The sequence below is a fragment of the Rhyacophila brunnea genome, unplaced genomic scaffold, assembly GCF_057557595.1.
Source record: "Rhyacophila brunnea isolate RB1 unplaced genomic scaffold, BYU_Rbru_1.0 scaffold_13, whole genome shotgun sequence".
Classification (NCBI taxonomy): domain Eukaryota; kingdom Metazoa; phylum Arthropoda; class Insecta; order Trichoptera; family Rhyacophilidae; genus Rhyacophila; species Rhyacophila brunnea.
Genome location: NW_028232785.1, coordinates 26,295,433 through 26,311,858, shown reverse-complemented (window position 1 = coordinate 26,311,858; position 16,426 = coordinate 26,295,433). Strand labels below are relative to the sequence as shown.

General features: G+C 35.5%; 1 protein-coding gene across 5 annotated transcripts in view; it reads right to left on the bottom strand.

Moving 5' to 3' along the window:
• The window catches only part of PAPLA1 (Phosphatidic Acid Phospholipase A1), a 186,096-nt gene that overhangs the window by 37,500 nt on the left and 132,170 nt on the right, over nt 1-16,426 (bottom strand). For 3 of the 5 annotated variants that reach the window (XM_085940715.1, XM_085940716.1, XM_085940717.1), the window contains exons 2-6: nt 11,465-11,908; nt 5,043-5,172; nt 3,137-3,251; nt 2,218-2,293; nt 1,310-1,453 (exon numbers count right to left, since the gene is read on the bottom strand). In XM_085940715.1, coding sequence (XP_085796841.1) covers nt 1,310-1,453; nt 2,218-2,293; nt 3,137-3,251; nt 5,043-5,172; nt 11,465-11,806 — 807 coding nt within the window. In that variant the 5' untranslated portion in view covers nt 11,807-11,908. The remainder of the gene's footprint in view (nt 1-1,309; nt 1,454-2,217; nt 2,294-3,136; nt 3,252-5,042; nt 5,173-11,464; nt 11,909-16,426) is intronic. The other 2 variants (XM_085940718.1, XM_085940719.1) reach the window with 1 other exon arrangement.

Sequence of the window (16,426 nt, the reverse complement as noted above, 5' to 3'; positions counted from 1 at the left end):
AGTTTTGTTTTTGTTTTGTTACGCCAAAGAAGTATAACTTCTAATGCGCGTACATAAGTACATACACCGTTTTTTTTAATTTTAAGTCAAAGATAAACTTACAATTGTAAAAAAAATGTGAATTTGTTACATATTTATGTCACGTTTGATTTATTGCACTGCATGTGTTGCAGATGAGACGATTTTGTATGTGAGGCTCCGAAAGCTTAAGTTTGACTAATCATAACGTCAGACTCTTCCGCATCAGGCCCTTAGTCACGTCTTGATTGATAATTAATATTAAAAAATGTAATTTTTCCAGTAAATAATTATATTCAATTGCATGTCACGTAATTCTGTCACTTTTTCTAATACCTATTAAATTCCTACTTCAAATGAGTAAAAAAATAGCACACACAATAGTCGGTAATATTAAAACTATTTCTTTTATATCAAATTTTGTTAACAATAGATGGCATTAGTCATTGAAAAAAAAAACTTGCAAAAAAATCACACAGATGGCAGTGGAATTATTCATAATAAAAAAAAAACAGCTCAATCATAAAGAAACATTAGCACACTGAGAGGTATTAAACAAACTGATATATAGTTCCATGTCCGGAAACTTGTATAGGTAAATCGTTTAACAGTGGCACCATGGGTACGGCAAATGCGGCTTACAGTTGTAGTGGTATTGTTTACTAGTATTGAAACAGGCATTGTCGCAAGCAATTCAATACACGCGCGAATCGCCTATGGTGCCACTGTAGAATGATTTACCTATACCTATGCAGTTCGCCGTATCACACTTCATCGTGGAATGTTGTATCGGAAATATATGGCCGTATATTAAAGACAACCAAACCTCTTTGGGTCGTATAGTACTGACATAAAATTCATGTCTAAATAAAACACGGTTCTTGTCAGTTTACACACGGTTTGAAAATAGCCGATATACTGGATTATTTGTTAGGTTTTCATTCTTGAATTCATGAATTTTTGCAAAATCAGCTACGAAAATTGAATTAATGTTCATTTTGAATCAAATAAAATTGGAGACCGTATAGTATACGGTCATCTCTTTCCGATAGAAAGCTCACGTCGAACTGTGCCATGGTGAAATGTTTTACGTACAATTTACATGTAACCGTATAGTTCTGGGCTTGAATAAACTACACACCTATACGATTATTTATTTTCTTATATACGCCACGATTCTGCAGACTACATGCGGTATAAATGATTGACCGAAAACATATTGAATACTTAACTAAGACCATATTATTATGACAGTTTGTAGCATATCGGTATAATGGGGAAATTAACTTACCGGCGCGTTGCTCCATGAGTCGGGGCTGGACTGTTTGAAGAAGTGTACCATGACGCTGGAGCTGTGCAGGACGACTGATTCGCCGTCCGGCAGTGACACCTTGCGGTTCCACGTTGAGGTTATTACACCCAGACGGAACTCTTCCTGAAGAATCAAACAGAAAAATATGACACAGTCGTGAACAAATCGCACTGTGAGTGTAAAACCAAGCCATCTGCAAATTTTTGAATTTCGAGATTAAATGCAAAACAACTGCAAAAGTCGTGAACTTGATAATGTAAAAGTGAAGTAACTGATAGAACATGCAATATAATGTAGATATAAACCAAATATTATGGATTTTTTTTAGAAGCTTTATTTCTCCTAACAAAATGAAGACTTCAAACCCTAATATATCCAAAATATGTCTTTTGCAGATGCCTTGGTTTTACACTCACGGTGCGAAATGTCTAATAAATAAAACACGCATTCGTAACACCTGGACTGCGATACGAAATAGGAACAAGGGAGCCTTTTTTCAAACTGCAGTGATGGGCCTTGCGTTTCTCGAGAGATAAGGATGTGCCATTATGATAAAGAGAGGAAGAACGTTGCCAGGTAGGCGTCCATTCATACTAGTACAATAATTGTGGCACATGGATTTCTTTATTTTGTGACACAAATAAAACTATGTCTGACTTTATTGTCCCTATAAGAATACCTACGCACAATGGCCCAGCAGTAACGTGATGTGGGTCCCGAGTTCGAATCCCGTGTCTGGCATGTTCTTTTTTAATGTGTATTTCGACGCAGCGTACATTTCACAATAAATATTAAAATCTGTTAATACAATGTTAATTTCTCTTTTCACGTTGGAGAAACATAGACCAAAGTCAAAGTTACCCAGATTTTTGAGTGTTTCTATTTACCTCCAAGGTGTCTGCGATATCTTCCGCATACGGCACGTATCGAGCGTCGCTGGTCCCCTTGTAAAACCAGCTACATCTGTTGACAGAATCATATATTATAATATCAAAATCGTAACGGATAATATGCGAAGTAATATTTTTAGTAATGCTGAATGTTCCAATTTTGATTACATTATTTCGACCAACTCAATGACAGATTTTCAAAACAAATGAATGTAAAGTTTCGCACTATGAAATGTGGAAAGAAAAAGTAGAGATACAGTCGAACATGGTTATTACAATCACGGAAATAGCGAGATTTAGGATGTAATGAGGAAACATTCGTTGACATTTTAGTTTATGATTTTTCCATACATTTATTCACTTTTATAACGAGCTACTTCTCGAGCATACCGACCAAAACCGCTAGTGTGTCGATCGTTTGAAAACAACATTTTCGATCATTGGAATCGGATTACGTTTATGACACAAGTTAAGTGTCTAAGTACCTAATTGGTGTTTTCGCCGACAACATTGAAAAGGTATATACTCATATGGTTGAAATTGTATGTAAAAAATCTAAGCTTTGTGAAGTCAGTAGGTACAATAAACAACTTCTTTTGTAATTTATGAATGCCATGCTTGTTTCGGGGATTTTTACGATGGTTTTCAGATTTTTATGTTCTTTGCTTAAATAGAACGTGGCGCGAAAAATGTTATATAACAATATAACGAGCAAATTCAGTGGGTTCCATTTTCCTCGTAATAACCTAGTTCGACTGTATATACAGACTGTAATATTAATCCACTATACCTGACAAGTGTGCTCTTTTTCTCTGATCTCCAGAACTTACCTCTTTGCATTTGTCACCCATCGCCAGTGGTATAATATTACTGAATAGTTTGATAAATGAAAAGGTGTGATTTTTCTAACTAATACCTCCTAACAGGTGATGGATCTTCTCTCCAATAGACCGGAATCCTCTCTCGCTTCGAAAGCGTAACATCATATCTGCCTCCCTCGGTTGCAACGATGGTTTCCGTACTTGTGCTGGCTGTAAAAAAAAATAGAATGACCTATTAACAACAGTGGCGAGGGTTGGAGGTAGGCTGTTAAGATCCAACATAAATGAGTGCACACTAAACTTTGTCAGTCATATTTATTTGTTTTCATTGAACTAAGAATACGATTTACGGTGCTGGTTAGTTTTTAAACTCTACCTAAACCGAATCATAATAAACAGTTACAGTTACATGTAAATTGTACATAAAACATTTCACTGTGGCACAGTTCGCCGTGAGCTTTCTTATCGGAAAGAGATGACGATGAAAAGAATGAACATTAATTCAATTTTCATAATTGAATTTAGCAAAATTCATGAATTCAAGAATGAAAACCTAACCTAACAAAAATGATCCAATATATCGGATATTTTCAAAATTTGTTTGCTGCTGGCTTCCTGTAAAGTGTAAACTGACATTGATACCAGATGGAAATCTCCCACAGGAGACTACCTCAAAGGGCGGACCGAACCATCATATTTCCCAAAATACCACAGCCTACGTCCACTCTTCGCGGTGATCGCAACCCTCGGCCGAGCGGAAACCGTCTCCTTGAAATTCAAATTCGTCAAATTCCCGCCAAAACAGACGCGGTCTATCAAAAACGGCCGCTCGCGCCGCCACTAGTCAATCCGTCGGTAAAACAGGGAGCTTCCCGACCGACGGATAAAACAGGACGCCGCGAATCTGGCAGTTGGATCTGGATGGGCGCGAAAGCTCTCTCTTGCCTGATACGTCGACCAGCCAGCATCTCTCTTACATCAACCGCCGAACCAACAGCATCAACCGCAAAATCTCTTCTCGCCTTCGCTCGCCTCGGACGCGAAGCCAAGCCAGCATTCCGGACAGCCCGCCGAAAAGACCACATCTGACATCGGCAGCACGCCAAGCCGCAAGCCCCGACCCTACCTCCCATCGGACAGCGAGCATCGCCTCGGATGCGAAGCCCCAGCAGCCAAGCCCGCGACACCACGTTGCAGCCCGCCAATTACCAACCGACCGCCAACGACGACAATAACCTGTATCTGTAACGACTACCCTGCAATACGATGAAATAAACCAGCCTTGACCAAATACCCCGTGCGTTTCTGTCCCCCACCCCCGCTTTGACCTTGACGTTATCACGGCCTGCCATCTCCGCTTCAGAGCGCGCGGAAGGCCGGTGATAACATGAACCGTGTTTTATTTAGACATGAATTTTATGTCAGTACTATATGACCCAAAGTGATTGGACGGTCTTTAATATACAACCATATATTTCCGATACAACATTTCACGGTGAAGTGTGATTTTTTTCAGCGATTTTTTTGTATTGTTGAATAAATCCATTTGAATTACGGAGTTGTCGAATATCGACATACAGTGATCAAACTTACATCACACAATTATTAGACATTTTAAAATGTTAAGACTCTTTTCCTTATTAGGGAAAATTTGTGATGTGTGTTTATCTCACTTATCAGGTTGCCCCGCCACGCCGGGCCCCCAGGCTAGAGCCCTGTCAGCCCCCTAGCCAGCTATGGTCATCTATTTCCAACACGACAGCTAACGTTGAACTGTGACACGGTCAATTGCATACATACGCATTTCCAGACACAATAAATTGAACATGCATTGAACCGATCAAATTTATTATTAGGTAATTTGACAAGATCTCTTGAAGCAAGATGTTTAACCCAATTTTATACCCAATCAAGCTTCAGTATTATTACAATACCAAATATGGAATAATGTAAAAAACTGAATACAGAAAATGGGACTAAAACATTGCGATCTTGACTTACTCGAATTTGACGCTTCCTCCAAAGAGTTGGAGTCCAGGAATGTGAACGGTCTCCATATAGCCTTATCTTCGAAGTCTTTCCGAAAGAACCAGTGATGCTGTACCGGTTTATAGGCCTGGTCGGGTTTTGTCTGCAAAGTAAAATGGTGTTAGGCGTTTGTCATCTGAAAGCTGTTATGTTATACCTTCATAGATCAAACAACGTTACTATAAAATTTTCTCTACATATTATAATATAATAAATTGTATTAAATTGAATGTCTCCTAATACTGTCACTAGATGTGTCCACTTTAAATGAGAAAGCCCACGGAAGGCGGCATGGCGAGGTATACTCAGCACACATCGCTCACATATAGTAGCGAGTAGCGAAATATTTACCCGTCATTATCTCAAAAAGTAAATCAACGGCAAATATTTATTTTTTAATTTATCAATCTTAAAGTCTACCATGAAAATTTCAGATCAATATGAGAAATAACCAACAGGGGAGGTCGCTGCCTTCAGCAGCGTAAACTATACAACCCACAAGCGTAGCCAAATATTGTGCATATTTGTATAAAAGCATGAAATTTGACATTTTAAAGATATTATCCCGTTTTAAAAATTAAGCAGCGCGTCTATTCTACACACAAGACTGCTATTGGCCGTTATCGGCAGCTATCGAGGGTAGTTTTGTATCAAAGTATTAACACTTATTGTAACAATTACAATAAGTTAGATGTAATTGTTATAATAAGTGCTATGTTTTAACAGCACCTCTTTTGGGTGTGCTAAATTTTAGAGCGAGATAGACAGTTCTGACTGTTTAGACGGCTATTTTATTGTATCAATTATAATACTTTGATACAAACATATGAAAAACCACCCTCGATAGCTGCCGATAGCAGTCTTGTGAATAGAATAGATGCGTTGGAGCGTCTAGATTCCAAAATGGCGCAATTTGATAACCGCTTCATTTCGTCATACTTAGGTGAGATGCAGGTTCGAGTTCTGTCCATTGACAGGTATATTTTTAATGTGTTTTCAAATTATGGTTATTCAGTGGTGAAGGGTGGAGGTAGGCTGTGGATGTCTGCCATAAATAGTGCACACTAATCTTTGTCAGTCATACTTATTTGTTTTCATTGAACTAGGATTATAAATTGAAGATGGTGATGGTTAGTTTTTACAATTGACTGACTGACAAATTTTAGTGTGCACTATTTAAGACGGATCTCCACAGCCTACCTCCACCCTTTGCCAGTGGTTGTTACTTCAATTTAGTTAAAACGTTATTTGATCCATAAAGGCATAAAGATATCCAATCATCCTGATTGAATGGCAATGTGGTTAGCACAATGAAGCCTGGAAACTTCAAGGATCTAGTATGACTGCTTTCATTAGGTTTTGGTAATGATGCATGATGGGGATGATGCGAATCGATAAATCACACACGCACACAAGCGTACCTTGTGTGTGGAATTGAAACATCTTCTCTTCAAGCCACTGTTCACGTCGTCCAACCAAAGCCATCCCTTCCTGCGTACCCCCCTCCTCAACTGATTACCATAGAGAAAAAAGTATATCTTTAATAGACAATGTTACGACAACGTGAACGAAGGCAGTTTAAAGTCATAGGTTGGGTTAGGTTGACATGAATATATCGTGGGTTGCTGCCAAAAGTTGCAAAGTCAATAGTTAACAATGGATTATGTGTCTATATATAAATGTGTTAGAAAAAAAATTCAAGGTCATCCGATGTATAGAATATGCACATAAAGCACAAAGAAATTAGCATTATGCCTGATTTTATACGTCATATCATACTTACAAATTGTAATTACTCCAAAACGCAGTGCGAAGGGTGGAGGTAGGCTCTTAAGATCCGTCATAAATAGTGCACATTAAACTTTATCAGTCATATGTATTTGTTTTCATTGAAATAAGACTACAATTTATAGACGTTGCTGGTTATTTTTTTAAATTCAATTAAACCCTGTCTAATCAAAGCAATAGTAGATAATAGTAAAAAAATACTCGTCTATCTATAAAAAATCTAAAATTATGCAATTAAATCATACATAATGTTACACCCCCGTATGGTCCCCATTTGGGGATGTCTCTGTGTATCTGGAGAGGCCCGAGTCGGTATCAAATCCAACAAATAGTAAAGCGCTGATTACGAAAATAAATAATAAAAATAATAGAGCCGGCAATGCTGTAGCTTATGACGGTTGAAAAATATTGCAACGTCGCCGTTTTTCGACAACGCTTCTCGTTGAAAGCGAAACACAAGATGGCGGGTAGAACGCTGCAAACAGCAAAATCGCAAACACTTACATTTCGTCCTCCGTAAAATAAATTATTAAAAACGTAACTATTATATAATATTAACGTAAATATACCTTGCCGTTTCCAAAACAATTCCGGTGTGTTATTTGTTCACCTCCAAGTCCTAAAATCCAGACGAAAAACCAGACAACAAAATAAAAGTGACAGCTTGCTATTCACTTACGAAAATGGAGGGAAGTGATAATAACTTTGGATATTTTATAGATAGAATAATATTTTTTATCTATTATACGAGGGTGGGTCAATAAGTCCTTAGAAAAGCCGACAGGTGGCGCGACTAGTACTGTAAGCGGTTTGTTTTCATGCAGCGGCACTACCGATTCAGTATGCTGCGAAGTTTCAATCAGATTAGTCGGGTTGTTGTGTGTTTCTCGTACATGTAAAAAAAAAAATTGCTTGTTTACAAAAATGGAGAAAATTGAGTTTAGAGCTGTTATTAAACATTTTAATATAAAAGGGTTAACAGCAAAGGAAATAAAACATGAGTTGGATTTAGTTCACGGCATATCTGCTCCTTCACTTGCAACTATTTATAACTGGTTAAATGAATTTAAACGTGGTCGTACATCAACAAAGGATGAACCACGCTCAGGACGTCCTGTAGAGGTGACTACACCAGAAATGATCAATAAAATCCACGATATGGTGTTAAGTGACCAAAGATTAAAGTTGAGTGAGATAATTGAGGTTACAGGGATCTCAAAAAGTAGCGTCATTTCTATTTTACATGACAAATTGGGCATGAAAAAAATTTCTGCAAGATGGGTGCCGCGTTTGCTCACAGTCGACAATAAACGCAATAGGGTGGTGGCCTCTAAAGCCCTGTTGTCGCTCATGCAACGCAATCCGGATGAATTTTTTAGTCGCTTTGTGACTGTAGATGAAACATGGATACACCACTATACTCCCGAGACGAAAGAACAGTCAAAGCAGTGGATTGCGAAAGGCGAACCATGTCCAAAGAAGGCGAAAACCGTAAAATCAGCTGGTAAGGTTATGGCTACTGTATTTTGGGATGCACGTGGAATTATTTTCGTTGACTATTTGGAAAAAGAAAAAACAATAACAGGGGATTATTATGCATCTTTATTGGACCAGCTAAAAAACAAAATTGAAGAAAAACGGCCTCATTTAAACAGGAAAAAAATCCTCTTTCATCAGGACAATGCCCGTGTTCACACATGTTTACGATCAATGGCTAAAATTGAAGAATTGAAGTTCGAATTGGTCGACCACCCACCGTATTCGCCAGATTTAGCCCCCAGTGACTTTTTCCTTTTCCCAAACTTAAAAAAATGGCTAAGTGGACAACGTTTTTTTTCAAATGAAGAAGTCATCGATCGGACAAATGCTTATTTTGAGGACCTTCCGAAAACTTATTTTTCTGACGGTTTAAAAAAAATTGAGAAACGTCTAACCAAGTGTATTGAGCTCCAAGGAGATTATGTTGAGAAATAAAAAAAAAATACAAAAATAAAAACTGTTTTAATGCTTTTTTCTAAGGAATTATTGACCCACCCTCGTACCTAGTTTGGTTTGGATTAATGAATTTAAAAAAAAATGAACCAACAATGTGTGTAATAATTATGTATTCTTAATCCAACAAAAACATATAAGTATGCATGAACTATTATGGTTTGGTTGGTTTAGGCAGGGTTAAATTGATTTTTAAAAACTAACCAACACCATCTGTAAATTGTAGTCTTCGTTCAATAAAAACAATACGTATGACTAACAAAGTTTAATGTGCACTATTTATGGCGGATCTTAACGGCCTACCTCCACCCTTCACTAGTGCCATAACATGATTTGGAGACTTACCAACTTTTGGCAGTAACCCCACAATATGGGAGTGATCTTCGTCTGAGGTCGTGTCCGTAAAACTGTATAAAATATGCAGTTTGACATATCACAGTTTACCATGAGATGTGAGATGACCGTATAGCATTCAGATCAAATTGATATTTAAATAAAATATTATATATTATATTATATAATATACATAATTTGATATGTATGATTTCTAGATGATTCAAAAGAAGGTTAGAAACTAGCTACTCATAAATATCAAGTCGTAGCTGATAATAATGGCAGTGTTGTTATCAGATACTTGGCACCAATCAAAATCAAATCATCTTGTTGAATCTAATAAAATTTGAACATTACTGTCTGCAATGCTCCAAGAACAACACATAATTTTTTGATCCCAATGCTATACGGCCATCTCTTTCCGATACAACAGCTCAAAGTGAACTGTGCTACGGCGAACTGCATACGTACAATTTACCGTATCCGGAAATTTGTACGTAAACGGTTCACCGCAGGACACTTATTCGTGCGCCGTAGCATGTGTAACATTTAATCAAATGACGAATTCTTCGTTGAACATTTCACCGTGGAGTATATTTCGTCTCTGTTCTGGCAGAACACACTAACTGGAGAATACTAGTTTTGAGTAATTTGACTTTGAAATTGTTAAAATGTTTGAAATGGTCTATCATGTGAGTTTATTAAGTAATCGTAAAAAGGATGACTTTAAAAATAAAGACTGTTTATTTATTAAGAAAGTTTCCAGACGGTAAAGTTTGAAATAAGGAACATTTTTGTATAACTAATTCAATGTCATTTTTTCGAATTAGTGTCTTCTGCCAGAACAGTGACGATTTGTACGTATCCTACAACATGTGGCGAATTTTATGAGATGTCTTTACTAGGTGAGTATGGTTAGATTAGGTTAGGGTTAATCTAATTGTAACAGTATTATTTGCAAACTATCAATTGTGAAATTTTCAACGAAGAACTCGTCATTTGATAAAATGTTGAACGAATTCATGTTTCACGTACTGCGGCGCACGAATAAGTGTCCCACGGTGAACTGCATACGTACAACTTACACGTAACCACAATTTACATGTAACCGTCTGAGTTAGAGAGGTAAAATTTGGTATAAATGTAGCCGCCAATCTACTGGTTGAACAAAATAAAGTCTCCATCGTTACGAGTAGCACGGAATCTTTTGTGGGGCGGTCCAATTCCTTATTTTGATGTTTAGTAACTCTAGTCTGGCTTGGCTTGTTATTATCGTAGAATAATATGTTACATTTCAAATTAAAGATTATGAAATTAGAAATACAGTCGAACTCGGTTATTACGATCACGGATATAGCGAGATCTCGGATGTAACGAGGAAACATTCTTTGATATTTTAGTTTATGATTTTCTCCATACATTTATTCACTTTTATAACGAGCTACTTATCAAGTATACCGAGCTAAAATATTGTCAAAAATTTTCTTAAAACTGTTAATGTGTCGATCGTTTAAAAACATTTCGATCCTTAGCAATAAAATCCGACCGGACAGGATGCCGCCATGATCGGATTACGTTTATGACACTAGTTAAATGTCTAAGTACCTACCTAATTGGTGTTTTCGCCGACAATATTGAAAAAGTATCCACGCATATGGTTGAAAAATCCAAGGTTTGTGAAGTCCGCAGGTACCTACCAGCGTTCATTACAATAAACAACTTATTTTGTAGTTTATGAATGCCATGCTTCAAATTTGTTATTGTGTAATGTGACCCCGCTCATTTAAAAATACCTATTCTCTGATATAACGAGTAACGCTTATAACGAGCAAATTCAGTCGGTCCCATCTTCCTCGTAATAACCAAGAGTCGACTGTAGTTGAATTTAAGAGAATTGGTAATAAAAAAATATTTCTGGAGATTGTAGATATGTAACATGAATGATTTTAATTTCACAGAAAATAAGGCTTTACGGTATCCATATGCTCTAGGAACGGACATGAACTAAAAAGAAGGTAAGAAGATTGTCCAAGTACATTTGTGTAGTGCACACATTTGTTTACAGACAGATGTATCTTGGTCTGCTGGACTAACCTATTATTAAAAAACTAATTAGAAAGACTTCGCATTTAGCTTGAAGTTTATAGTTTTAAACACGACTACAAATTCTGATTCGATTATTTGACTTCTTAATAATATACTGTCGATATGGTTCATGCTCGAAAATGATTGTCATCTAAGTTGTAAAGGAAAAAATGAAAGAAACAGAACGTATAACTAACCTCAATATCTGTCACAGTGACGTCGGCTGATTTCTTCTCCATTTTGGTGTCTGTCTCTTTCTTCAGATCTTCTGCACCCTTCGGTGCGACGCTTGGAGAAAAATTTCCAGAATCCTTCGTTAGAAGTGCAAAATTTGAAGAAACTGTCCTTACATCCACATAAAATAGTCCAAATTGTTTAGAATTCTTCACAAAATTTTGTTTATAGCCGTCTCGAATACTGCAAATGGATGGCGTTTGTATTAATATATTAGAATTTGATCTAAAATGTCTGATATTTCCACTTGAAGTTCGAAGAAATGTAGTTAATATTCTTACTTGCAATAAATGTCTGATTTGCATAGATTTTTTCGAAGAACTTTCTTAATTACATGGATTTATCGTACAATATCTAATAATATTGTCTTTATAATAAATTCAAAAGATGGTAACAATTTATTTCTTCTGTAGTATAAATTTTAAGATATCATCAAAGAAAAAAAAATGGTTTACGTGAGATTTTCTCATAAAACGTAAAACAAAAAGATTTGATACAATATAATGGGGCGAATACATTACCGTAACGTTACACGCTATCACGGTAGGCTGGCGTTACAGGAAAAAAGCGTGCAATGTCATTTTTCTTGGTATTTAAAATGTTATCAGACTGAATGTTGCTCCCATCCCGTAGCACATTTTGGACAAAAAACGAATATTGTCAGTTAGCAAAATCTGACAAAATGGCCAGAATAACAATGAGGTCACCTCACGCATACCGTGCCGAATCGACATCTTCATGCCTACACATTTTCGATTAACGTCAAAATTGCGTGTTTTTTTTTAGTGGTTGGCATTACGTATTTTCTATAAGAATGCTTATAAGAATCAGACTGAATGATGCTCCAATCCCGTAGCACATTTTAAACCAAAAACGAATATTATCAGTTAATAAAATCTGCCGAAATGACCAGAATAACAATGAGGCCACCTCACGCGTATCATGCTACATCACCAACTGTACAAGTCAGTGAACTTTGTTTTTATTTTCTGTATGACACATTCTCGACTCGTATCAAAACCGCGTGCTCTGTGTTTTTAAATTATTATCTATATCTGGTATTTATGCATATTAACTATGTATGCAACATCGCAAGAAATTTTAACGTAAGCACACGTAGAAACTGGAAAGAGAATTCAAATTATTAATACATTAGAATTGATACTTGCAGCATGACAGCACGTAACGTGATGGTAATGTGTTTGCTTCATAAGAATAAACAGAACCAAAACTCTTATAATTTTAAGGTTAGATATCTCACAAAAAAACAGTAAAGCCGTGATTACATTATGATCACGTCACAGACATATCAAAAAAACATTCATTGAGTTACGTGGTTGGCGATGTAGCGCTATACGCGTGAGATGACCTCATTGTTGTTCTGATGATTTAGGCAGATTTTGCTAACTGACAATATTCGTTTAAAGATTCAAAATATGTTACGGGATAGGAGCATCAGTCTGATAACATTTTAAATACCAAGAAAAACGACCTTACACATTTTTTTTCTGTAGCGGCAGCTACTTCTAATATCTCCAATGTCCATGCTTACCAATCCGTCAAAATATTACATAATATTATTTAAATACAAAAAAAACTATTCGTAAATATTATTTTTAAAATTTATTTAATTTTTTTTTTGAATTAGTACATAAATTATTAACAATCATGTATTTCTTAATTAATTAACTTTCCTTCTAATTAAAAACGATAAAAAATCTGTATATATAATATTAATTATTGAATTTTGCATATTCGTAATGTTAAATATATTGTATGTATCTTATTTTTGATGAGGAATTATGGTATTTATGTAAAAGGGACTGAGGGATGTAATTCGGGAGTAAATAACAAGGAATATAGCCTAGAGAAAACGGGGGCACATAATGGCCTGTAGAAATGACATAGAAACGACATAACGTCACATAAATTACCCAAAACGATCTCTAAGACTTAAATGCTACATTTCAGACATGTCCAACTTCAAGTAGGCCGTAATCTACCATACTCCACCGTTGTCATTCATAAACAAACGTATTATATTTGGCCGAAGACACTGAGGTATTACAAATTAAACAAAACTACACAAAATTAGGGAATGGGACAACTGGATGCCAGGACAATTGGACGCCGCACTGTCGTAGACAACGTATACAGAATGTAGACGAGGAATTTTAATCAGTTTCTATCTACTACTTAGTAGTTTTAATTCATTTTACTCTTAACATAATGTTTTTTTTATTGCGGATTAAGAATTACCATGCCTAAGGCTTTATATAAAATAAAAAACTCTTTATTCGTTGGAACTTAAACATATGCACGATTAAAACTATTAAATCGTAATAAATAATAATATTAAATATTCTTTTTAAAAGTACCTATATGTACCTAACGTCTATTTAATTTCGAATTATGTGGCGTCCAGTTGTCCCGGTGCCAAATCGTCCTAGACCTCAAAATTAATCATCCGTAAAAATATAATAATAATAGTGGAACACTGAGCACTTCTCTGTAAAGGTGCATTTAGACCATGTGAGCGAATGTTCATTGTTCCCCCACTCCACGCCAAAAAGCGTATACGTCGAGAGAATTTCGCTGGAGTGGGGGAAGAACGAATATTCGCTCGCTTGGTCTAAATCAGGCCTAAGACTACTGCAAACAGTTTAAAACACTGATTTTACTTTTTAACTTTTCTTACAAGTTTTTACTCAATAATTAATATACAGAGAAAAAAAATATATGTCATACATTGGCGCATTGTATTGGCGAAGGTTGGAGGTACGCTATTAAGATTCGCCACAAACAGTGCACACTAAATTTTGTCCAGTCATACGTATTTGTTTTCATCGAAATACAACTACAATTATTTACAGATGGTGTTGGTTAGTTTTTAAAATTCAATTAAACCCTGCGAAAACAAATCTATAAAATATTTATTTAGATTATGCCATTAAATCATACATAATTTGATATATTTTATAGATATATTTTTTATCTATTATAGTTTGGTTTAGGCAGGGCTTAATGAAATTAAAAAATAAACTAACAATATGTGTAATATGTATTCTTAATCCAACGAAAACAAATAAGTATGAATGAAAAAGTGTGCACAATTTTGTCGTACCGTCCAAAATTTATCAAAACTATTATGGTTTGATTTAGGCAGAGTTTAATTGATTTTTAAAAACTATCCAGCACCATCTGCAATTTGTAGTCTTAGTTCAATAAAAACAATGTATGACTGACAAAGTTTAATGTGCACTATTCATGGCGGATCGGAAGACAGCCTACCTCCACCCTTCGCTACTGGCGCATTGAAAGTATGGAAGTTATATTTTGTTATTCTTTTGCGGTCTGTTTTGACGTTTCATTATTATATGTTATTGCCCATTTAAAACATTTCAAATAAAGACAGTTCGTTGTGTTCGACTGTGTATCTATATACAATAATTGAAACGGTCCATTCTTTCATAAGTAATTGTAAGCAATTTGTATTATTAAGTGAATGCTTTCGTTTTGGTAGAAGTCTGAACAAAAACTTTCACAGTTTATTTTGGCAATATCTGTATGCTTAATAATTAATGCAATTGAACGATTCAATTAACTTAAACATGCGTTCAGTTTTTGAGTTCAGGTCCAGAAGATAACAATGCATAATTTACTACAAAACAAGTCTTTTTTCAGCTTCACTTTCATATATTTACACTCTCGTCTATGTAGAGAAGGGTTTCCTCAATGTCTATAATTAAATGCTTGTTATAAAATAAATTAAATTTCAAATACTTAAAATATTTTTAACGAAATTATGTCATTAAAAAATATTTCTTTTATATATATATATAAATAATATTTAGATGCACTTAAAATTAACCAAACCATAGAGTATAAACTATAATAAGGGGCCAACCATAGATTTATTTGTAGACGTCCCTTCTGCATTTCGTGACAAAATCTATCATCTCCGTCTTAATTAGCCGCATCACATTTTTCAACCCATTCCACTCAACTCCATTCATAAAAAAATTAATTCGTTGAAAATGATCGATGTCCGAATAATGTTCTCATGGAATATTTTATTCTATATTTTGTTGATTTTGTGACAATACTTTTTAACCCCCCCCCCCCTATCACCTTCGTAACAAATCATCATATTATATGTCGTTCGTAATAGAGTTTGACGTCAAATAATTATATGGACAACCCCTAATATTGAAAATATTTAATAACAGAATAATAAAATTAAGAAATATAGATAGGTAATACAAAAGACTGCACATGTCTGCCGCAAGTCAAATTAACAATGTAACGCAGCCTTATTAATTTCGTGGGTCGCGACCCAGTGGTGGGTTCGCTGAAACAATATGCCGGGTCGAGGTGAATTCTACCGAAAATTTAAATCATCTCAAAACTTGAGACTCGAATTCAATATTTTCAATTGTTTTAGGTTCCATCAACAAAGGAGTCGGGCAAGGTGATACACTCTCACCCAAATCATTTACAGCTACCATCGAAGACTTAACTGGCATGATAATGGAATTTCCATAAATGGCGAGGATCCGAGTCGTTTGCGCTTATCAAATTTTATTGTAGTCTAGTCGCAGAAGTCAGAAAACCTCTCGAGTAGACTTCAAAATTAATGTCACGTCTATGGTCGTGTCCGGAAAGTTATACGTATGCAGTTCGCCGTATCATGTCATATACACGTCAACGCATTTGTCTGAGAGAAATTAAATCATTTTGGAGAGGCTTTTATCCAGCATTGGACTATTGATAATAATGACGAAATCAAACTACAATATCTCATCTAACTTAACCCGGCTGGTTTATAACGTATACGACAGTTTGTTTGCGTATAAATAAAAGAGAAAAAAACGTGGGCCAAAGTAAGACCAATAGATAAAGTTATCATTAATAACTATTAGTAC